Below are 23,020 nucleotides of genomic sequence, written 5' to 3'. Positions count from 1 at the left end.
AGCAGGGGTTCTGGGGGCCAGTCCTTGCTTTGGGAAGCGGATGAAGGGAGACCCCAGCGCCTCCCCGGGAGGCTCGTGGAGAGGGTGGGACTCAGGTGGGAGGGCAGGAGAAGGTGGATCATTAACCAGCTGGGAGCTGTGGGGCTCAGCCCCATTGGTCCCTGACCAGTCAGGTCAGGCCCTCCCCAATGGGGACGCTGCCTTGCTGAGCACCCCCAGGTTAAGTGTATGTGCTGCCTGGACCGGCATTGTGTATCCCCAGGAGCCAGCCCTCAGCTGTCCCTGTGGCCTGGCCCCTCTCCCCTAGACGCCTTCCCAGAGCCAGGATGGCAGAGGCCGGACTGAGGGGCTGGCTGCTATGGGCCCTGCTCCTGCACTCGGTGAGTCCCGGTGCCAGTGGTCACCCCTCCACTGTTGCCCGCAGGACTGTCGGGCAGGGGGCTGCTTGGCCACAGTGAGGAGGGCCTGACTCTGAGGGGCTGGTCTGTGGATAGATGAGGGACCCCAGGCGCCCCACAAGAGGAGTGTGGGCGGGGGTCCTGGGTGGCCCATAGCTCAGGGTCATGGGGTGAGGTGGACACGAGTGCTGGGGATGGGGGATGCCTGTGTGCCTCCCATCCTTGGTGCCCGCGGATGTCCTGGCCTCAGGTGGCCAGTGGAGGGACGAAGGAGGGTCCCATCGTGGGATGCCTTTGGAGTGGGCTGGGGGTGCATGGGAATTACCCAATGAGGGTTGAACGCTAGGTGGGGAGGAGTTTCTGGGCTCTGGCACGTCTGGGGGGGGGGCGGCTGAAGGCTGTCAGCCCCAAGCAGGTGAGGGAAGGTCTGCACAGAATCTCCCAGAGGGGCCCTGGGCCCCCAGATGCAGCCTGCAGCCCCCCAACCTGTCGTGGCTGCCGTTTCTCAGCAGGACTAGGTGGCAGCCTCCAAGGGTGTCCCCGCCCCGCTCCGCCGTTCTCCCCACCTGTTTCCTCACCCTCCGGCGTGACCTTGCTAAATGCAGGTCTGCCGGCCACCTCCCTCTCCTCAGTAACCCCATCACTTGGGACACAGGCCTGGCTTGTCCGGTCATCACGCCCCGAAAACTGCGGGAGTGCCCGTCCCTCCCCAGGTCCCCGGGCTGTGCACCCCATGCCCGCCCCTGCCCCGAGGCCATCCGCTGCGAGTGGCACTGGGCCCCATGGTGATGGCATCCTGCCGCAGGCCCGGGCCGAGCTGTACACACCCATCCACCGGTCTGGCTACTGCGCCTTCTACGACGAGTGTGGCAAGAACCCAGAGCTGTCCGGAGGCCTGGCTCCCCTGGCCAACGTGTCCTGCCTGTCCAACACACCCGCCCGCCTCCTGGCCGGCGAGCACCTGGCCCTCCTGCGGCGCATCTGTCCCCGCCTGTACGCTGGCCCCGACACCACCTACGCTTGCTGCTCCGCCAAGCAGCTGGTGTCCCTGGAGGCGAGCCTGGCGGTCACCAAGGCGCTCCTCGCACGCTGCCCCGCCTGCACCGACAACTTCGTGAGCCTGCACTGCCACAACACCTGCAGCCCCAACCAGAGCCTGTTCGTCAACGTGACGCGCGTGGCCCGGCGCGGGGACGGCCGGCCGCCAGCTGTAGTGGCCTACGAGGCCTTCTACCAGAGCAGCTTCGCCAGGCGGACCTACGACTCATGCAGCCGGGTGCGTGTCCCTGCGGCGGCCACGCTGGCTGTGGGCACCATGTGTGGCGTTTATGGCTCCGCCCTCTGCAACGCTCAGCGCTGGCTCAACTTCCAGGGGGACACAGGAAACGGCCTGGCCCCCCTGGACATCACCTTCTACCTCTTGGAGCCTGGTCAGACGCCGGGGAGTGGGGTGCAGCTTCTGAACGGGGAGGTGGCGCCATGCAATGAGTCCCAGGCAGACGGCGCAGCCGCCTGCTCCTGCCAAGACTGCGCCGCCTCGTGCCCCGCCATCGCCCGGCCCCAGGCCCTGGACGCCACCTTCTACATGGGCCGGATGGCAGGTGGGCTGGCCCTCGTCATCGCCCTCTGCTCGGCCTTTGCTGTACTTACCGCCTTCCTGGTGGGGCCCCGCCTGGCCTCCCGCTGGGGCAAGGGCAAGATGCGGGACCCCACAGTGGGCACCAGCCTCTCCGACAAACTGAGCCTGTCCACGCATAGCCTCCTCAGCCGGTGCTTCCAGGGCTGGGGCACGTGGGTGGCCTCATGGCCGCTGAGCGTCCTGCTGGTGTCCATCGCCGTGGTGGTGGCCTTTTCAGGAGGCCTGGCCTTCATGGAGCTGACCACGGACCCCGTGGAGCTGTGGTCGGCCCCCAGCAGCCAGGCCCGGAGAGAGAAGGAGTTTCATGACCAGCATTTCGGCCCCTTCTTGCGGACCAACCAGGTGATCCTGACGGCACCCACACGGCCTGGCTCCAGCTACAACTCCCTGCTGCTGGGGCCCAAGAACTTCAGTGGGGTTCTGGCCCCCGACGTCCTGCTGGAGGTGCTGGAGCTGCAGGAGACACTGCGACACCTGCAGGTGTGGTCGCCCGAGGAGCAGCGCAATGTGTCGCTGCAGGACGTGTGCTTCGCGCCCCTCAACCCGCACAACACCAGCCTCTCCGACTGTTGCGTGAACAGCCTCTTGCAGTATTTCCAGAATAATCGCACGCGCCTGCTGCTCACGGCCAACCAGACGCTGACCGGGCAGACCTCTCAAGTGGACTGGAGGGACCACTTTCTCTACTGCGCTAAGTGAGTCCTCGCTGTCTGGCCCTGGAGAGGGAGGGGGACTGCCAGGTACAGCGGGGCTTGGCCCGGCCCCTGGGGTCCTGTGTGGCCCCGCGTCTCTGTCTCAGGGGCTGCAACACACCCTTCCTCTCCACACTCCTCCCTGCCACCCCCGCCGTGGCTCCCACTGGCTGGCGTGGGTTGGCGCGTGGCCGTCATGGCCTCCCTGGTTCTGACCCCGCTCAGACAGAGCAGTTGCCTCCTTGCTTTTCTTTCTTTGAGTGTGATGGAGCGATGTGATTTGTGTGCGTCCATGCAGGCCCCAGCACCGCAGGGTCACCCAGCAGGGGCTGGGTGCCCCTGTGCAGGGTGCAGCCACACACCGTGGTAATCTTGGGGTCTGGTCCCCAGCTGCCTCCACTCTGCTGTGCTGCAAATGAGACAGCAGTGAGACTGCTGGGCCTTGGGATTGAGAGTGAAGGCTCACCTGGGAGGGCAACGGGTGAGCGGGCAGTGGCCGAGGCTCCCTGAGATTATAGTGCGCAGAGGTCCACAATGCCTGGTCTGGGCCTGCTGACACTGTCACAAGAGACCAAATACCCCTGTTTGCTCTGGCCCAGGTAGAGGCTATGTCTACTGACATCCACCACATGATGAGACAACAGTAACAAGCCCCATTACATGTCAACATGAATAGCATACAAAATAACTGTATTTTCCAAACAAGAAGAGTCAGTGATAAGAGTGACATTGTTTTACATCTTTACAGATCTCTTTGTTGTCTTGTTTAATGGGGGATAGCTGGCTTCTGGCTTCTGCGTGTGGCCTGCTGGCTGGGGCCGTAGTGAGAATCTCTGATGTCACGCCCATGTGGCCGGACGAGGGGGGAGCATCGTGAGAGCCTCCCCACGTACTTGGTTGTTTTCTTTGATATACACCCAAACACAGTATGTGGTTTTTCCTAAATGTTAGTTACGATATGGACTCTGAAGGCACATCAGCGGACTGTCTCTATCCCTTATACCCGATGGCAAATGAAGGGGAAAAGGCGGAAAGCATCTTATGTTATTATGAGATTGGTTTTGACCTTGCAGACCCTCGAAAGGGTGTCTAAGACTCCCGGGCCCTGACACCGCACTGAGAACCACTGGATTAGGTGAGGGACCCAGGGTTCCACCCTTCGGGCCGCTTCCCAGAGTCAGTGTCTTGGTCCTGGCTGGCCCTCAGAACTGGCGAGTCAGGGAAGGAGCTCTGTCCCCAGGTCCAGTCCTTGTGTTGGCATTATTTTGATTTTGGATGTTCACAACATCTCTGGGGTGGTCTGATTATCTCCATTCCAGAGACAGGAAAACTGAGGGCCAGGGGTGTGGTGAGCTGCTCAAGGTCACATAGCAACCGGCATGCCCAGGATAGCTGGTGACCCACGTGCTCACTCACAAAGACCACTTTGTCCGGGTACCCGACACGCACTTGCAGGAAGGCTCAGTAGAGACATGTCCAAGGGGTCTGGGCTAGTAATTTGTGCACAGAAAGGAAGATCTGGTCTCAGGGCCTGGGGGTTCCAGGCTGGCCAGGGGACAGGCTGAGCACTGCAAGGCTGTCTTGTAGGAGTGGAGCTTGTGCCAGATTCCCAGGGCTAAGTCCTGGTGACCCCCGGCAGTCCACATGTGTGACGCTCATGGACTTGCCTTGTCTGGGATGCGGTCTCGAGCCTGCAGAGTCAGCAGGTGTGAAGGGAGAGCTCACACAGCCCTGATCACAGAGCTCTGCTCCACTCTGGGTCAGGCTGAGGGAAATTTTTTGGGGAAAAGTGGTTCTGACCATGGGTCAGGGGACAGTGCTGGAAGTCTGGGGCTGGCAATGGGCACGGGGCCAGGAAAGGTCCTTCCTTCTCCCCCCAGTGCCCCTCTCACCTTCAAGGATGGCACAGCCCTAGCCCTGAGCTGCATGGCTGACTACGGGGGCCCTGTCTTCCCTTTTCTTGCTGTGGGGGGCTACAGAGGTAAGCCGGGTGGCTCTGGGGAAGGCCAGCAAGGAGGCAATATGGGGCAGGGACGGTGGGTGGGAGGGTGGGAATACTGATGGGCTCTCACTGCCTGGGGTGGCCAGGCTTGTGGGGGGCTGGCTGGGGCCAAAGAACTGCTACCTTTTTCATCTTCTCCCAGCCTGCTCAGGCCCTCTGGTTCTGTGCCTGAGTTCACAGGCTTGCCCTTGGCTAAAAGAGGGAAGTGGGGTGGAGGGGTAAAACAATGACTTGGATATGGACGGTTGGGGAGGGAAGAAGCGGTGCTGCTAGAGGTGGGGGGGGGGCCGGGGTGAGGCTGGAGGGGGAAGGGGAGCAGGGGTGAGGCTGGAGTGGGGGAATGGAGCTGGAGTGAGCAGAGGTGAGGCCAGAAGGAGGGAGGTGAGCAGGGGTGAGGCTGGAGTGGGGAGGGGAGCAGGGGTGAGGAAGGAGGGTGGCTGAACATTTCTTATCCCAGGGAAAGACTACTCTGAGGCAGAGGCCCTGATCATGACCTTCTCCCTTAACAACTACGCCTCTGGGGACCCCCGGCTGGCACAGGCAAAGCTCTGGGAGGGGGCCTTCTTGGAGGAGATGAGAGCTTTCCAGCAGCGGACAGCCGGCAGGTTCCAGGTCACATTCATGGCGGAGGTAGGCTTCAGGCTCCCTGCCTCTGGAGGGGCGGGCGACCCAGGTGGCTTTGATGGGTCACCGTGTCCCCCTCCTGGACCCCCCCACCCCGGGCGACCCTGGGCCTGCAGCTGCCCACGAGGAAGACAGGACCCAGCGGCCTGGCTGGGCTCACGGAGCCCTCAGGTCAGCGGGGCTGGGGGGTGTGCATCCACAGCGCTCCCTGGAGGACGAGATCAATCGCACCACGGCCCAGGACCTGCCGGTCTTTGGGGTCAGCTACATTGTCATCTTCCTGTACATCTCCCTGGCCCTGGGCAGCTACTCCAGCTGGCGCCGGGTGGCGGTAAGGATCTGGAGGGGCCCAGTAGGGTGGGCTGGCCTGTCGGGGCATCCAGAACCTTCCACAGAGCAACCTGTAGACACCCCCGCAGTGGCTCCCCAAGGAGTGATACTTCTGCTCAAAAGGCCTCGTGATCGATTCCCATCCTCCTGGGGCAGGACCTGTGCTGGGGGATGCAGGAACGCAGAGACCCCCAGCACGCCTGCCCCAGGCCCACCACCCTTCTCCAGCTCGGGGTGGGGGGCACCTGGGGCAGCTGAGGAGACTGAACCCCGCTCCATTGCAGGTGGATGCCAAGGCCACGCTGGGCCTGGGCGGGGTGGCCGTGGTGCTGGGAGCGGTCACGGCGGCCATGGGCTTCTTCTCGTACCTGGGCGTCCCCTCCTCCCTGGTGATCCTGCAGGTGGTGCCTTTCCTGGTGCTGGCCGTGGGTGCTGACAACATCTTTATCCTAGTGCTCGAGTACCAGGTGAGAGGGCGGGGCTCTCCTCTTCTCGCAGACCCAGCCTTGTACGGGTTTGGGCCTCTGGCGCACTCCTCTTCTGCACCAGCATTCGTGTCAACAGTCTGTGCAAAACGGAGCATCCCGTATCTTGCACACACGTGCGTTCCTACCGCGTGTGCCTCCTTGCCCTGTGCTGAATGTCATGCGGCACTACTCGGCCTCCTCTGTAGCAGTCCACGGACATGCAATCCCCGTGGATTTGGCCTCTCCCACTGGTGCACTTTTAGGGACCCAGGGATGTATTGGAAGGAGTGTGCCGTGCATGGCCTGGAACACGCCAAGCACGTCTCCCGGCCAGACCCTGAGAAGCAGGGTGTTCGCAGGGTCTGCTCCTCACTGGTGGGGGGGGGCCTTCCTGCCAGGGCTGTGCCCTCCCTGCTGGCCCTGGACGCTGTCCCTGGTGTCCCCACACAGAGGCTGCCACGGAGGCCTGGAGAGCGGCGAGAGGACCACATCGGCCGCGCACTGGGCAGGGTGGCCCCCAGCATGCTGCTCTGCAGCCTGTCTGAGGCCATCTGCTTCTTTCTCGGTGAGGCTGGGCAGCCACTCCCCACCGGGGTGGTGCGTGTGGATGGCCCCTTCCCTCCACTGCGGCAGCAGATGCCGCGCCCTGAGATTTACCCCTGCACCCCCAGGGGCCCTGACCCCCATGCCAGCGGTGAGGACCTTCGCCCTGACCTCCGGCTTGGCTGTCATCCTGGACTTTCTGCTGCAGGTGTCGGCCTTCGTGGCCCTGCTGTCTCTGGACAGTAGGCGGCAGGAGGTAGGTCTGGGGCAGGACCCGGGACCCGCCCGGCAGAGCGGGCTCACAGAGCGGGGCTGGGTGCAGGGATGGCATGTGGGGCTGTGTGGGCCATGCAGTCTCTAGGACCCCACGGAGAAGCAAGTTTGGTTTGATAACTTAGGGGAATAGGATCAAATCTGCAAGGTACAAAGGGCCAAGAAAAGCTAGAAATGAGATGTTGAGAGGGACAGTGCAAAGTGTGGTGGTGTTTCATCACCATGGAAAGTAAATGTTGAGAACACAGCACGCTGGCATGTCCCCCCACCCTGCGCCCCTGCAGGCCTCCAGGATGGATGTGTGCTGCTGTGCTGGCGCTCGGGAGCTGCCCCCCCCGGGCCAAAGTGAGGGGCTCCTGCTGCGATTTTTCCGTAAGGTCTACGTCCCACTCCTGCTGCACCGGGTCACACGTGTGGTTGTGGTGAGTGGAGCGGGAGGGTCTGCCTGCCCGCAGGGACCTTGAGCTCGCCCGTGTGTGGGGCAGTTGGGACGCCATCGGCCCAGCTCCAGAGTGCCCCCCCTGCCCCCCCGCCCCCCCACAGCTGCTGCTGTTCACGGGCCTGTTTGGAGCCGGGCTGTACCTCATGTGCCAGGCCAGTGTGGGGCTGGATCAGGAGCTGGCCCTTCCCAAGGTGAGCTGTGCCCTGTGACCTCCGCTTGGTGGCCCAGGGTTCAGGGGGGTCAGGGCACACCCCTGGGGGCCAGGTGTGGGCGGGGGGACCTGGTAGGCAGTGTGGGACTGTTCACAACGGGGACCCGGGAGAGCAGCTGAGCCGGTGTGTGGATGCACAGGGGCGGCGCCAGCCCCAAGGCTCCTGGGGGGCAGAAGCAGGCCACGGGGGGCTGGCCGTGTGGGGCGAGCGTCCAGGCAGAGTGACTGACGGCTCACCTCATGCCTGCCCTGTGCTGGCACACCACCTCCTCGGGCCCGGGAGACACAGAAGGTCAGGGGCTCTGTGGAGGGTAAGACCTCCATGGCTGGAGGGGCCAGATGGCCTTGCGAGTGGAAGAGAGGCATGCGAAGGATCTGAGGAAGACGGCAACGAGGGTGACCACACCGGCTCCCCCTGCCCTACCCACCTTGGTACCCACCGTGTCCTCTCTGTCTCTGTGGACCGGACCCCTCTCAGGACCCCCCCCCTTCAGTGCGTGTCCTTCTGTGTCTGGCTCCTTCCACTCGGCGTCAGGTTCTCCGGTGTCAGAGCATCCTTTCCTGTCAAGGCTGACGATGCTCACACATTTATGCGCGCGTGCGCGCACACACACACACACACACACACACACACACACACACACTCTGCATTGTCTTTACCCCTTGTCTCTGCACAAGGCTTCCTTCCTGTCTCAGTGTTTGTAATGAGGCTGCTGCAGACGCAGGTGCACAGAGATCTCTCTCCAAACCTGCATTCCATTCTTCCGGGTGTGTTCCCAGAGGGGGAACTGCTGGGCCACGTGATAACGCTAACTGTAATTTATTTTTAACTTTATTTATTTATTTTGAGAGAGAGAGAAAGAGCACGAGCAGGGGAGGGGCACAGAGAGAGGGAGACAGAATCTGAAGCAGGCTTCAGGCTCTGAGCTGTCAGCACAGCCTGATGAAGGGCTCGAACCCACCAACTGTGAGATCATGACCCAAGCTGAAGTCGGACACTTAACCGACTGAGCCACCCAGGCACCCCCACCCCCCTTTTTGATAGTACCATCCTGCCCGGTGTGAAGGGGCATCTCACTGACGTTTTGATTTGCATTTCCCAGATAATCAGTGATGCTGAGCATCTTTCCATATGTTTATTGGCTATTTGTGTGTCTTCTTTGGAGAAGTGTGTGTTTAAGTCTTTTGTTCATTTTTTATCAGATTGGTTGTTTTTGTTTGTTTGTCTCTTTGCTCAGTTTTGGGAATTCTCTAGATATCCTGAGTATTTTTAATCAGATACATGATTGGCAAATGTCTTTTCCACTTCTGTTGGTTGCCTTTCTACTCTATCAGAAATGTCTTTTGATGAACAGAAGTTTTCAATTCTCACAGCACCTGGCTGTCCCAGTCGGAGTGTGCAACTCTTGATCTCAGGGTTGTGAGTTCAGGCCCTGCGCTGGGAGTAGCGATTACTTAAAAATAAAACCTTTTAAAAAACTTTTTAAAGTTTTCATCAATTCCAATTTGCCTATTTTTCCATTTGTTACCCAGGCTTCTGGGGTCATTCAAGAAATAATCACCAAACCCAGTATCTGGAAGGTTTCCCCTGTGCTTTCCTCTCCAGGAGTTACAAATTCAGCCCTTAAGTGTTGGGTCCATTGGAGTTAATTTTTGTGCATAGTTATGTATATTTTTGAAGGTCCGACTTCATTCTTTTGTGTGTAGATGTCCCGTGTCCCCAGCAGCAAGCGTTGAAGAGACTCCCCTTCCCCACAGAATGGTCTTGGCACCCTTGTCAGAGTCTATGTTGCCATACACGCAAGGGTTTACATCTGGGCTGTCTTCTGTCCCATCGGTCTGTGTGTCTGTCTTTATGCTAGCACCTCACTGCTTAGATTACTGTGCTTTTGTGGTCAGTTTTGAGATCAGGAAATGTGAGTCCTCCAACTTTTATTCTTTTTAAAGATTATTTTGGCTCTTTGGAGTCCCTTATGAATTTTAAGATGAATTTTTCTATTTCTGTAAGAAACGTCATTGGGATCTTGATAGCATCACACTGAAGCTGGAGGCTCCTTGGTGGCCTGGATAATATTCATCCTCCCAGCTGGTGGGCACAGGCATCTCCCCATTTATTTGTGTCTTAATTTCTTTCTGAGATGTGGCATGGCTGTCAGCATGCGGGTCTTTCACACCCTCGGTAAAGTTAATCCCTAAGTATTTTATTCGCTTTATGCTCTTATAACTGCACTTCCCTTGGCTTCCTTTTTGGGTTATTCATTGTTCATGTATAGAAATGAAATTGATTCTTGCGTATTGATCTCGTAACTTGCCACTTTGCTGAATTTCTTTACCAGTTTTAAGGGGTTTTTTGGTGGAATGTTAGTTTTATATACATACCATCATGTCATCTATGAACAGAATTTTTCCTGTATTTCTCCTTCTCTCCAGCTCTGGAATTTGTTCCTGGTCTCCGTTTTATGTCTTCTATTTGGTGGTCTTTCCACTTTGTTCATACTTTCTTTTCTTGACTTTGTCCGTATCTTATTTTGGCTGTGTAAGCATTCCCAAGACAGATGTTTTAAAGTTTCTGTCTGATTCTGTCTGTTCTTTCTCAAGATCATCTGTTGATTAGTTTTTGTTCCTAGGTATGGGCCACACTTTGATTCTTTGTGTGTCTTGCGATTTTTTTTGTTGTTGAAAAACACACAGTTGAGTTGTATCATACGGTAACTCTGAAGATCAGATTCTCCTCCCTTCTCTAAGGTTTGCTTTTTTTTCCCCCCAAATGTGACGTTGCTGTGTCTGTGTCCAGGAGATTAGCCTGTGGTATAAAATTAAAGTCTGATGAGCCTGTGCCTTTCCCTGGTAATGTGCGGTGACTTCGGTATTTGCGTTTGAATGTCCTATTCCTTAAATGGCTGGCTCCCCAAAGGAGAAAAAGGGGAAACATGAAGCGCAAAATAAGCCAGTCACTTGCCATTTAAATATCCTGGCATTCGGGCCAGCTGGAGGCGGGGGAGGCCACGGTACAGCCTGACTCTGCACCACCGAGATCAGAAGCTCAGTGACCGGCAATCAGAATGCAAATCTGCCATGTATAGAGTGTGGGGTCCTTATGTCCCACACTGGACCCTGCAAGCGGTATACAAACTGCCCCTGAGACACCTGCATGTGCTGGGAGCTGAAGGTGTTGACATGAAGCACAGTTCACCATCCAGGCCTTTCCCTGGAAGCTGCGAGCCCTCAACTGCCCCCAGGGCTGCAGACCCCATCAGACAGGTTGTGCAGTTGTGTCTAGGTTGGGGGCGGGGGTGGACTCCTGGCATCTTGTACTCCGTCTTCTCTTCCAGTGCTCAGAGGTTTTGGGAGAAAGGAACAGGCCATGCAGGTGCCTGGCACACCGCCTGTCTCCATGTGCACACGCCTGTGGGCTGTGCTGGAAGGGAGATAATAGGAAGGGATCATGTTACACGTGCATGCATGTTTGTATGCCTGTCAGAGTGTATTCACGTGGGGCGGAGTATGTCGCTCTGTGTGTGTACTGGTGATTAGGATACAATGCGCACACGCACCTCTGTGAGCACGTCTCTATGAGCAGGTGTGCCCATGTGTGTACCTCCTGCACACACTTTTGTGAGTGTGTACGGACCTCTGTGAGCATGAGCTGGATCGTGCCCCTGGGTGTGCGGCAGACCTCCGTGAGCACCAGCTGGAGTGCACCCCTGGGGTGAATCTGGCCCCAGCCTCACTGGCCGTCCTCTGTTCCAGGACTCCTACCTGCTCGACTATTTCCTCTTTCTGAACCGCTACTTTGAGGTCGGGGCTCCAGTCTACTTCGTCACCACTGGAGGCTACAACTTCTCCAGCGAGGCGGGAATGAATGCCATTTGCTCGAGCGCAGGATGCGACAGCTTCTCCTTAACCCAGAAGATACAGTTCGCCACTGAGTTCCCCGATGAGTGAGTGGCCAGCTGCCCCCTCCTGACTCTCCGAGGAAGCCCAGTACCTTGGGGCCAGCAGAAGAACTGCCCACCTGGTCCTCCCACCCCAGCCTCCTCTCCATGTGCCCTCAGGTCTTACCTGGCCATCCCTGCCTCTTCCTGGGTGGATGACTTCATTGACTGGCTGACCCCGTCCTCCTGCTGCCGCCTGTATGCCTTTGGTGCCAACAAAGACAAATTCTGCCCCTCGACTGTTAGTGAGTGCAGGGCCTCTGGGGGCTCATGGCCTACCTAACACAGCTTGGGGAAACTGAGGCAAGAGAGGAGCGGACTGGCGAGGCCCTTTTGCAGGGTTGATCGGGGTGGGGGTGTGGGCTCAGAGCACACGTGTGGGTGACCACGCCCCACTGTGCAGGCGCCCCCTGAGTGGTGATCTCTGGGCACACCAATGCTTGAGGGTGGTGGGTGGTGGAGGGCCAGGTTAGCATGTGGCTCTGGTCCCAGAGCAGCTGCGCTTGTAGGGGAAGTGGGGAGGCCCAAGGGGGTTGTTTCTTTGCCCTGCACATCTCTTCCTCACCTGCCTACAGCTGCCAGTAGTTTCCACAGCCCTGTCCTACAGAGACAAGGGCAGACCCCCCCAGACCACACGTGTCACGTGGCTGTTGGGTGGTGGAAGTATGTGGGGACCTTGGTGGGAATGGAGCCAGAGGGGGGGTGATGCCTCTGCTCAGAGCCCCCGCTCTCTTTGCAGACTCCCTGGCCTGCTTGAAGAGCTGTGTGAACTTCACTCTGGGCCCCGTCCGGCCATCAGTGGACCAGTTCCACAAATACCTGCCCTGGTTCCTGGAGGACCCACCCAACATCAAGTGTCCCAAAGGGTAAGCCTTGGGGTGGGTGCTGGCAGGGGACGTTCCCCAGTGTGGCCGTGGCCTTGATGAAGCCTTTGCTCTGACTTTCTGGCAGTGGACTGGCAGCGTATAGCACCTCCGTGGATTTGGGACCTGGTAACCAAGTTTTAGGTAAGCGTGACCTCACCTGGCAGGGAAGACCAGAGTCAGCTGTTCCCAGGGCAGTGGCAGGGGTGGGGAGGGGGGGTCCCTGCAAGCCCCGGGGAAGAGCCTCTCAGCCTCCAGTCTTCTCTCCTCCCTCCTCCATGGGGGCTTTGGGCCTGCCCTGGCCCTGTCCTCAGAGGTCATGTTACCTGGCTCCACGTTCTCAGACTTCACCCTGTGTGCCCTGCTTTTTTCTCCCCCATGCCCTGCCCCAAATCCTCAGTCGGTGAGACATTCACGGACTCTCACCAGTTGGTGCCGCACCAAGCCACTCACACCCCTTCCTCACATGCACAAATCACGCCCAGAGGCGGTCACCTGGTTAAGCGAATGGCTATTGCACCTGCCCAGGGGTCACCCACAGCACAGCCCTGTCAGGTGAACCACTTGCAGGGTTCTGTCTCCCTTTCTGGATCTTCCCTCTAGGAAGACGCACATCGAAAAAGTAATTGAATTAATCTGAAACATCCGATGCATGTTTTGAAACCCCGGACAACAGCATCTGGGTTTATCCTGGTGTCTTTAGGCTGTGCCCGTGGCAGTCAGGCCGGGTGGGCCTCCCACAGGGGTGCAACCCCCAAAGGCAGGGCCCCTCGCTCACAAGTTAAGAATTCCATCCTGGTGGCTGCCCAGCCCCATCCCCCAAGTGTCCCTGGGGTTTGAGGGCGCCTGCAGTGACCTTGACCTTCCTTGGCCCTGTGGGGGCGCAGCCTCGAGGTTCATGGCCTACCACAAGCCGCTGCGGAACTCACAGGATTACACGGAGGCCCTGCGGGCGGCACGCGCACTGGCGGCCAACATCACCGCCCACCTGCGGCAGGTGCCGGGCACCGACCCAGCCTTCGAGGTCTTCCCCTACACGTGAGGCCTGTGGCAGGGGTGGGAGGGTCCCTGGGGAGCTTGGAGCCTGAGCCGGAGGCGGGAAGTGGCGCGCCCCCGGCGGCAGTGACAGCGCTCCGCTGCCCCGCCCACAGGATCACCAACGTGTTCTACGAGCAGTACCTGACGGTGGTCCCCGAGGGCCTCTTCATGCTCGCCATGTGCCTGCTGCCCACGTTCGCCGTCTGCTGCCTGCTGCTGGGCATGGACCTGCGCTCCGGCCTCCTCAACCTGTTCTCCATCGTCATGATCCTCGTGGACACCGTGGGCTTCATGGCCCTGTGGGGCATCAGCTACAACGCCGTGTCCCTCATCAACCTGGTCACGGTAATGCGCCACGCCGGACACTCTGCTTCCTTCCAGAGACCCCACGCTCCGGCCCTCGCACGCCTAACGCCCCTCTCTGCCCCCAGGCGGTGGGCATCTCCGTGGAGTTTGTGTCCCACATCACCCGCGCCTTTGCCATCAGCACCCGGCTCACCCGGCTGGAGAGGGCCAAGGAGGCCACGATCTTCATGGGCAGCGCGGTGAGTGGGCCAGCCACCCCCCTGCAGTTCCCGTCCCCCCCCACCCTGTGCTCCCATCTCACGGGGCCTGTGACCCCCAGGTGTTCGCGGGCGTGGCCATGACCAACCTGCCGGGCATCCTCGTCCTGGGCCTGGCCAAGGCGCAGCTCATCCAGATCTTCTTCTTCCGCCTCAACCTCCTCATCACCCTGCTGGGCCTGTTGCATGGCCTGGTCTTCCTGCCAGTCGTCCTCAGCTTCGTGGGTGAGTGCCCAGAGGCCTTCCCGCACCTGCTGGCCTGCAGCACAGCAGGGCCCCTCCCCCACCCACTCCCAGCAGTCCCAACCCAGGGGCCCTCCCCCACCCACTCCCAGCAGTCCCAACCCAGGGGGCCCTCCCCCACCCACTCCCAGCAGTCCCAACCCAGGGGGCCCTCCCCCACCCCCGCACCATCTCCTGCCCAGCACATGGCCTCCCTGATCTTGGGCCTCTGGGGCTGTTCCTCTGCAGGGCCTGACGTTAATGTGGCTCTAGTGCTGGAGCAGAAGATGGAGGAGGCCGCCAGGGCCAGGGTGGCCTCCTGCCTGACCCACCAGGCCCCAACATCCACAGCCAGCAGCACCTACATCAACCATGGCTTTGAACATCCTGCCAAGAGCATGGGTGGTGCTGTCGGTTCTCTGTCCCGCGGTGGGCAGGAGTTCTGAGGAGGCTGGAGCTCCTATCCTGGCTCACCAGCCCTGACTCCTGGGGCTGTGCAGCTTCCCTAATGGGGGTCCCTTCACCCGTCCTCCCACTCAGGGCCTAGGAGAGGCAGTGGCCATGGGAGTGCCCGAGGTGGGTGGTTGGTCTCTGGCCACCAGGTGGGACCCAGGAGGACAAGATTAGGATGAAGGAGGCATGTGGCAGCGTGGGTGTGGTCTGTTCCTGTCTCTTGAAGTTGACGTATGTCTTTCCGGAGCAGGTTTTTACACTCTAATTCCGTGTCTATATGTGAACAGAGATAGAGTATCATTCCACGTTTAAACGTCTTCCGTAAATGACTTGACACATCCCTTCACGAGCTTCCCCCATGCCCCGTGCATTTTGCATTTATTCACGTTGGTCCCTGTGGGCCAGTCACTGCGACTGCTCTGGATTATTCCATTGCATGAATGAGCACGATTGCTTTATTTTTAAAGGTTTCATTTTTAATCCCTCCACCCACTGTGGGGCTCGAACTCACAACCCTGAGATCAAGAGTCAGGTGCTCCACCGACTGAGCTGGCCTGGCCCCACGAACACCATGATTCTGTCCGTTCCCTGCTGGTGGGCAGATTGGTCCCAGTTGTTTTCCAGTACAGCGCCAATCACTTCTGTGGAATCTCCAAATCCCCAAATCTCTGAAAACTGCGTTTGCTTTTTTTCTCTTGTACATTTGGGACAATCTCATTGGACCAGATGAGAGGTGTTTATTTACACCTTTACGACTGGGGTCCTTACATCCTTTGTCTCCTTGATGTGAGCGGTCAGATATTTTGGCACATTTGTGACTTTGTGTGCTGTGTGCGGCCCCGGGCCCTGATGGGGGGTAATATCTAAGGCAGCGTAAGCATCAAATTACTTTCCTAAAAACCTTCTAAATTCTGAAATTCATCACACCAAGGGAATCTCAGGTGCAGAAGATGAAACTCTGTGAGGCTGAGCAGGCATTGATGTGTCTGTGGGTGTGGGAGAGCTGCCTGGAGGCAGTGTCGCCGAGGGACTGCAGGGGACCCACAGCTGCCTCTGGAAAGCGCTGCCCTATTCACACCCCACCCGCCGGCCTCAGTGAGGGGCCTCCCTCCCCGTACCAACAACACTGTATGTCCACTTGCTCTTTGGGGGAAAGGGTAGCATTGTGGGTGATCATCATTTTTAAATACATTTTTCAAAAGAAACCTTTTTACAATTTTAGAATAGTTTTAGATTTACAGGAAAATTACAAAGATAGTACAGAAAGTTCCTGCATACTTCACGTCCAGTTCCCTATCAATATATTAGTATGGTACATTTGTCAATATACAATTAATAAACCAGTATTGATAATTACTACTAAAGTCTACACTTTTATTTAGATTTCCTTAGTTTTTATCTAGTGTCCCTTTTTCTGTTCCAGGATCCTGTCCAGGAGAGCATGTGACATTTAGTTGTTACGTCTCCTTAGGCTCTTGGCTGTGACAGTTTGTTAGACTTGTTTTTGATGACCTTGACGGTTTCGAGGAGGACTGGTCGGGCATTTTGTAGAATGTCTGTCCCTCTAACGGGATTTGTCTGGTGTTTTTCTCCCGATTAGACCAAGGTTATGGGTTTTTGGCAGGGAGACCTCAGAGGTGCAGCACCCTTCTCGGCACACGTAAGGGGTGCACACTGTCCCCATGACTTCCCACCATTGGCATTGAGTCTCCTCATCTGGCCAAGGTCATGTCTGCCTGGCATCTCTTCCACAGTTATCCTTTGCCCCTGTCCACACTGTCCGTGCTGTGCATCTTGGAGGGAAGTCACTCTGCACAGCCTACACTTAGGGAGTGGGGAGTTACGTCCCACCTTCTGGAGGGTGGAGTATTTACATAAATTTGGAACTCTTCTTAACAGAAAGATTGTCTATTCTCCTGCATCTACTTATTTATTTAGTATGACATATACAGTATGGACTCGTGGATATTCATTTTTGTGCTTTGCGTTCTAATATGGCACTACTTTATTTTCTTGCTCAGATCGCACCAGCTTGGGCTATCGGGAGTTTTTTTTTTTTTTAAGTTTTATTTATTTATTTGAGAGAGACAGAGACAGCGTGAGCAGGGAAGGGGCACGCAGAGAGGGAGAGAGGATCCCAAGCAGGCTCTGTGCTGCCAGTGCAGATCCTGATGCGGCGCTCGAACCCACAAAACTGTGAGATCATGACCTGAGCCAAAACCAAGAATTGGACGCTTTACCAACTGAGCCCCCCAGGCGCCCCCCCCCCAGGGGGCTCCTGTTGGCTCCTGTCCCTTGTCACACCTCCAGCATGGAGGGTTTTCCCATTTTGAGCACTTACCTTGCTTTCTGGCACTACGAGTTGGTCCAGGCTCAGCTTGTATATTTTCTGCCTCGGTCCTAGAATCAGTCATTTCTCCAAGGAGCCCTGGCCCTTCTACTGGAGATGGGATTAGAACCTAGGATCTGGTGTTCCATGTGTGTTTTTCTGCTGGGGCATTGTTGCTGTTGGGCTCTCTCAGCTGAGACAACAAGGAAATATACGTGTGTGTGAACCCACACATATATGTACACATTTCTTAAAAAAAGTTTTTTTAAATGTTTTTGAGAGAGAGAGCGAGTGAGTGTATGAGCGGGGCAGGAGCAGAGACAGAGGGAGACACAGAATCCGAAGCAGGCTCCAGGCTCTGAGCTGTCAGCACAGAGCCCGACGCTCGGCTCTAACCCACGAATGGTAAGATCATGCATGACCTGAGCCAAAGTCGGACACTTAAGCGACTGAGCCCCCCAGGCGCCCCTATATGTACACATTTCTAGAAATATTCCTATACGTAGCCATCTATAGCTGTGTTAAGCTAAATTGGAGTTCCTGCTGATGCCTTCAGGGGGAATTCATCACCTCAGGAATACTTCTAGACTTCTCCCTTGCTTCTCTGTAACCTCTCCTGCCAACAGCAAGAAGCCTGGCTTTACCCCCAACTCGATCTGCCTAATTGTTGCCTTCCACTGTATATGCTTAGTGTTTTCAGAGATGACAGCCCACACTGCCATGGCAAACAGCTGTAGAGCGAAGCGGCCCTTTTTCATTCCTTTTGCCCTTTGTCTTAGACTCCATTCATTTCCAAAGTCACTTAGGTCAGAGTGTTTTCCTACCATCCTCCTCACTGCTTCTTACATTTGTAACACAGTTCGATTGTTTTGTCACGTTCTGCATTCCAGTCTGGTGTTACAAAACCATGCATATAAAAGATCCATTCAAAGTGCAGGACATACCATGGGTATGGATATTGTTTCAGATTATGTATTACCACTGTTGAGAAACTACCACCTGTTCAATTTTGGTTTAAAAAAATACTTTTATTTGAAAAGACAATTAAAATATTCCTCTCATTTCCAATTACAATCTGTGTGAGACTGGGTTTCTTCGTATTTTTCAATCAAAACAACATATTGCAATTCAGTGAATGCAAAAGATGTGAGAATCTTGGTGTCTTCAATTAAGCCAGACATTAAAGAGATTTGCAGAAATGTAAAACTATGCTACGCTTCTTGCTATACTTCATTGCTTTGAAGAACATTATTTCCTCACAAAAATGTTAACATGTGGGGGTGCCCGGGTGGCTTAGCCCGTTAAAAGTCCAACTCATTTGATTTTAGCTCAGGTCATGATCTCGTGGTCATGTGATCAAGCCCCCAGTTGGGCTCTGCGCTGAGCATGGAGCCTGCTTAAGATTATCTCTCTCCCTCTCTCCTTTTCCCTCCCCTGCTTGAGCTCTCTCTCTCTCTCTCTCTCAAAAATAAACATTAGGAAAATGATAACACACTATGGTAACTATAAGCACAACCCACATCAAAGGTCTTTGGAGTCTTCAATAAATGTTTAATTTTTTAAGTTTATTTTGAGGGGGGGGGAATCCCAAAAGTTTAAAAGTTTATTTTGAGAGAGAGTCCTCGCTGTCAGTGTGGGCTCTCACAAACCGTGAGACCACGACCTGAGCTGAAATCCAGTGGTATGCTTAGCCGACTGAGCCACCCAGATTCCCCTGGAGTGTAAATGACTCAAAGAGGTTTCAGGACCATTGCCCTAGGGTGATTTATCTGGTTCTGGTTCTGACTTTATTTACAATTAATTGGAGCCCGTTGACTCTGAAGATAGGTGTTCATTTGTAGACCTTAGTCCAGTTGTCATGGAAATCATTTGTATCCAGTAGAAAAGGTAACCTACGGTTTTATTTTGCGGGATACCGGCCAGCTTTGTACCCATCCTAACGATCTTACTCGGTTTCCTCGAAGTGTTTATGAATACCTGCTTCCTGCCAATACTCTTGGGACCGGCTTTACCACATTACTGGTTACTTGGTTAACTCGATAGTCCTCCGGCGTATGTTCATCGGGTACCTGAACGAGGATTATAGTGACAGACACTGAGGACACGATGCACGCCGCGCGTGTTCACAGATTCTGCCACACTCGCGTCCACACGTCGCGCTCGCTCGGCCTGCACGTCACTGGGAGCCTGACACACCGCCAGCCCCATCCAGGCCGACCCGCCAGCCTCCCCGCAGGCAAGGGGCGGTGCCCCGCCCACCTCGTGACGACACAGGGGATCACGTGACGCTGCCCGGACAGAACCTCTTCCGCCCGCTTGCAACATGGCTGCCGGGCGCTCTCGGTCCTGCCGTCCCGGGCCTTCCCGCGCCTAGCGGCCACTTAGGGACCCAAGACCGCCCCTTGGCGGGGCCGCCTGGGAGAGCCGGCCGGGAGGCGGGGCGGGGCCCTCGGCGGGGACGCTCCGCTGCCGCCCGACCCGGCCCGGCCGCGGGGGGCTGGAGCGAGCGCGGACCGGAAGTCGCGCCGAGCGGCGGAGCCGTTAGCGCAGCGTGCCGGAAGTGGCCGTGGGCCGGCGTCCGGGCCGCGCCCGCAGTGAGCAGAGTCCCTCCGGCCGGCGACGCCATGGAGCCCGGAGCGGCCGAGCTGTACGACCAGGCCCTGCTGGGCATCCTGCAGCACGTGGGCAACGTCCAGGACTTCCTGCGAGTGCTCTTCGGCTTCCTCTACCGCAAGACCGACTTCTACCGCCTGCTGCGCCATCCGTCCGACCGAATGGGCTTCCCGCCCGGGGCGGCGCAGGCCCTGGTCCTGCAGGTAACGCGCGGCGGGCGGCTCGGACACGGGGCCGGGTGGGGGTGGGGGCGGCGGAGCCCGGCCTCAGTTTCCCCTCCGGCGCCCCCCCCCCCCCCCCCCCCCCCCCCCGGACCAGCCTCCCGCGGCCGCGCCTGCGAGTAAGCCGAGGCGCCGTTCGGGTGTCGAGTTACCGTCCCGCGGGAGCGAGCCTGGCTCGGCGTTCGGGGCGCTTGGAGGTGCCAGGACGGCCCGGCAGGGAGGGGGGCCGAGCGGGACGCCCCGGGGACACCTGTGCGCCCCACAGGCACGACGCGTGGAGGCGGGAGGGGGGCCGCGGAGTCGGCGGTTCGAGGCCGTGTTCGCCGTCCTCCTCTCACGTGGGGGCGAACTCGCTGAGCGCTGGACGGGCGTCGAAGTCGACCGGGTGCCCAGGAGCGTCCCCGTAGTAAGCAGGTGCTACACCGCAGTTGCCGCAGGCATTGGAGGCGCACAGTCCGAGTGCACGGCTCCGAGTCTCCTGTGACGTCTTCCTTCCTGTCGGGGAGACAGAGCACAGACAGGGACAGAACTGTGTGAGGCCGGTTGTGTGACAAAGCCCATTGCCAGGAAGGGGTCAGAGACGTGGTGTGGAAATCAGGAAAAGGTCTTGTAGGGGAGGTGGGGTTTTTGATGGGATTGGAAGCAGGTCTTCAGCCAAGCGTTGAGCCTGGGTAGATGGAAATGCTGGTAATACCTCCCTGCGCTTTACAGATTGTGTACAGCCTGAGCGAGTGGTCAGGCCGTTACTTTCTCGGTGGAGTGTCCAGTGGTCAGGCTGTGACTTTCTTGGTGCTCCTGTGGAGAAGCGAAAGCTTAGGCTGTTTGAGTGACTACTGAAGATGAATCGGCGGTGTTGGTACTCTGGGTCGGAACTGAGGCTGTTTCTCGTGCCTTCGGTGGCTGAGTGCCATCTGGGTGATCAGAGGACCGTCAGAGATGGTTTCTGGCAGACTCCTGAGGGTAGCTTATCACTTTCATGCAAACCCCAGGGAAACAGGGTTGAATTTTATGTGAGATGAGGGTGCCACTGGAACTTATCGTAGAGCTGGAACGCGGAACTTCATCTTTATGGGTCCAGATCTTAACATAGAGCGGGAAGACTGTTGTTTGGGGTGACAGTAGCTTGCAGAAAAGATGTGGAGGAGAAAGGAACACTTACTGAGCAGCGGGTATGTACTGGTTAGCGTGCTGGGTGTTAACCTTGTTTAGTCCCAATATCCTGAAAGGTGGGTCTTTGCCCTTGTCTCACACACGAATTGGCAGAGGGAATTCATTTTTCTAGTAACAGGTATGAAGTATGTCCGTACCTGGTGAGCAGTGTAAGGAAGAGGAGGTGGGGAGGGAGGAGTCACAGATGACCCGTGGTTTCAAACTTGGAATAATCATGCACTAATTGAACTGTCCCCTGAGTTTAGGGGGAAAAGCTTAGTTTCAGACAAGTTAGGATTGAGATTGCAGACAGGAGTCCCTGCTGGCAGGCTCTGGAACCACGGAATGGAGGAACCAGAGTGGTTTGAGGGGAAGAGAAGAGCCGAAGGTGGAGGGCAGCATTTTGAGGGGTGTCTCCAGTGAAGGGATGGGAGAAGCAGGAGGCTGCCGAGCAGCAGTAAGGGAGGGGAGGAAGTGGGCAGGGCAGTACCCAGGGGACACTTCCTAGTGATGGTTAAGAGGAGCGGTGTTTCTGCAGTTTGTTCCCAGCAGTCAGCAATGCCTGAGGGACTCTGAAGAAGCAGATGTTTCCAGGGCATTTTGTTGGGTGGGTGGGGGTGAATCCTGGGGGGACTGTTCTGGCCACAGAGGCATTTGGCAGGAGACTCGTGAGTTCAGTGTTGGATGGGAGTTCTGTTGTGGGTGGGACATTAAGATGCTGAGTCCCACTGAGTAACTTGCTGTGGCACGGTGTTCCTTCCTGGTGTTGTGTCCTCCTGACCCCCCATCCCTGCTCGTTTGCCTCTTAGGGGTTTTCTTCCCTGTACCTGACTTGATGGCAAGAGACCCCTTCCTGTGGCCACCCACCTGAGGTGGGTGGTTGGAGTCTGTCCTGAACATAGGCAAGCAGGGCTTGGATGGGAGTGCTGGGGTGCTCCATTCTGGAACTTGAAAGTGTCCTGATATATTGAGGTTGGACTGTTGGTGTGATGCACGATTCTTTCTCCTAATTCTAAGGGTTTGGCCAGCCTGGGTGCAGAGCTTGAGGGATGACCTTCAGCAGGAAAGATGCATGTGCAAGTTGTATTCCTTGCCGTGATATTTTAGTGTATTTTTTGTTTGTTTGTTTATTTACTTAGCATGCGTGTGAGAGGGAGAGAGGGAGAGAATCCCAAGCCGACTCTGCGCTGTCAGCACAGAGCCCTAAGTGGGGCTCCATCCCACGAACCCTGAGGTCATGACCTGAGCCAAGATCAAGAGTCGGACACTCAACTGACTGAGCCACCCAGACGTCCCTTTTATGTGTTTTAAGAACAAAATAGTTTACAGTGACACTTCATTCATTTGATACTTTTTGCTTTTCTTGGGTCCAGTTTGAGAAGCCTGCTTAGTAGAAGGTCTCTTGCCCCAGAATCAGGAGAGCCTCCCCACTTGTCCTCACCGGACCTGCTGGGAGGGTCGTCTCCTCTCTGTCAGTAGAGAAGTGGATTGGAGGTCACAGACCTCTCCTCCAGCTCCACGGTGCTGTGGTCATACAGCAGGCGCCTGGGTCCGTAACAACCGGAGCCAAGGACAGGGGAGGCGGGTGGCAGGTTAGAGGAGGTAGGGGGCTGAGTCAGCAGAGGTGGTGGATGCAGCGAGGAGTACCAGACCCAGGGGCCGGGGAGGTCCTGGGGGGTGAGGAGACAGAGTCCTTGCTGTTCCTTTTGTGAAGTTAGGATGAGGGTCTCGGGTGTCCGGGGCTGTATGGCTGTGAGGGTGAAGTCAGGTGTTGCAAGCACGGGTGTGAAATGTTGTCGGGCTCAGGTTCTCTGAAGGAGTAGAAATGGGTCTGGAATCGTTGCCTTGTTTCAGCCTTAGGGTTTCACTTCTTTCTGCCGACGTGGCCTTTTGACGTCAGTGTTCTTGTAATATTTTTATTTTCCTCTTTCACTGGCAGGACTCAGACAAGGCACTTACCTCCTCTGAGCTTAGTGTTTCCTCATGTTGGAAATGTCAGTGCTGTCTTCCTCA

At 56.9% G+C, this 23,020-nt stretch overlaps 2 protein-coding genes across 5 annotated transcripts in view; both read left to right on the top strand.

Annotated features, from left to right (window-relative positions):
- Nucleotides 1–10: 10 nt before the first annotated feature.
- NPC1L1 (NPC1 like intracellular cholesterol transporter 1) lies at nt 11–16,033 on the top strand. 2 transcript variants are annotated; one of them, XM_042913178.1, is made up of 19 exons: nt 11–380; nt 1,204–2,732; nt 4,610–4,710; nt 5,189–5,361; nt 5,558–5,686; nt 5,970–6,152; nt 6,603–6,717; nt 6,824–6,951; nt 7,253–7,390; nt 7,512–7,601; nt 11,372–11,562; nt 11,677–11,801; nt 12,296–12,422; nt 12,508–12,563; nt 13,307–13,457; nt 13,571–13,802; nt 13,889–14,002; nt 14,083–14,245; nt 14,492–16,033. In XM_042913178.1, exons 1-19 carry the CDS (start codon nt 327–329, stop codon nt 14,686–14,688), a joined length of 3,996 nt encoding a protein of 1,331 aa, XP_042769112.1. In that variant the 5' UTR covers nt 11–326; the 3' UTR covers nt 14,689–16,033. The 2 variants fall into 2 exon arrangements, with proteins under 2 accessions (XP_042769112.1, XP_042769103.1); XM_042913169.1 differs by having other exon boundaries at nt 11–2,732.
- A 3,526-nt stretch (nt 16,034–19,559) lies between these two features.
- The window catches only part of NUDCD3 (NudC domain containing 3), a 61,838-nt gene continuing 58,377 nt past the window's right edge, over nt 19,560–23,020 (top strand). For all 3 annotated transcript variants that reach the window (XR_006195904.1, XM_042913205.1, XM_042913193.1), the window contains exon 1: nt 19,560–19,840. Coding sequence is in view for 2 of the 3 variants with exons in the window: in XM_042913205.1 (XP_042769139.1) it covers nt 19,649–19,840 (192 nt within the window). In the remaining variant the exon portion in view is untranslated. The remainder of the gene's footprint in view (nt 19,841–23,020) is intronic.

This window comes from Panthera leo, chromosome A2, assembly GCF_018350215.1.
Source record: "Panthera leo isolate Ple1 chromosome A2, P.leo_Ple1_pat1.1, whole genome shotgun sequence".
NCBI lineage: Eukaryota > Metazoa > Chordata > Mammalia > Carnivora > Felidae > Panthera > Panthera leo.
This window is presented reverse-complemented; position numbering and strand designations above follow the sequence as displayed.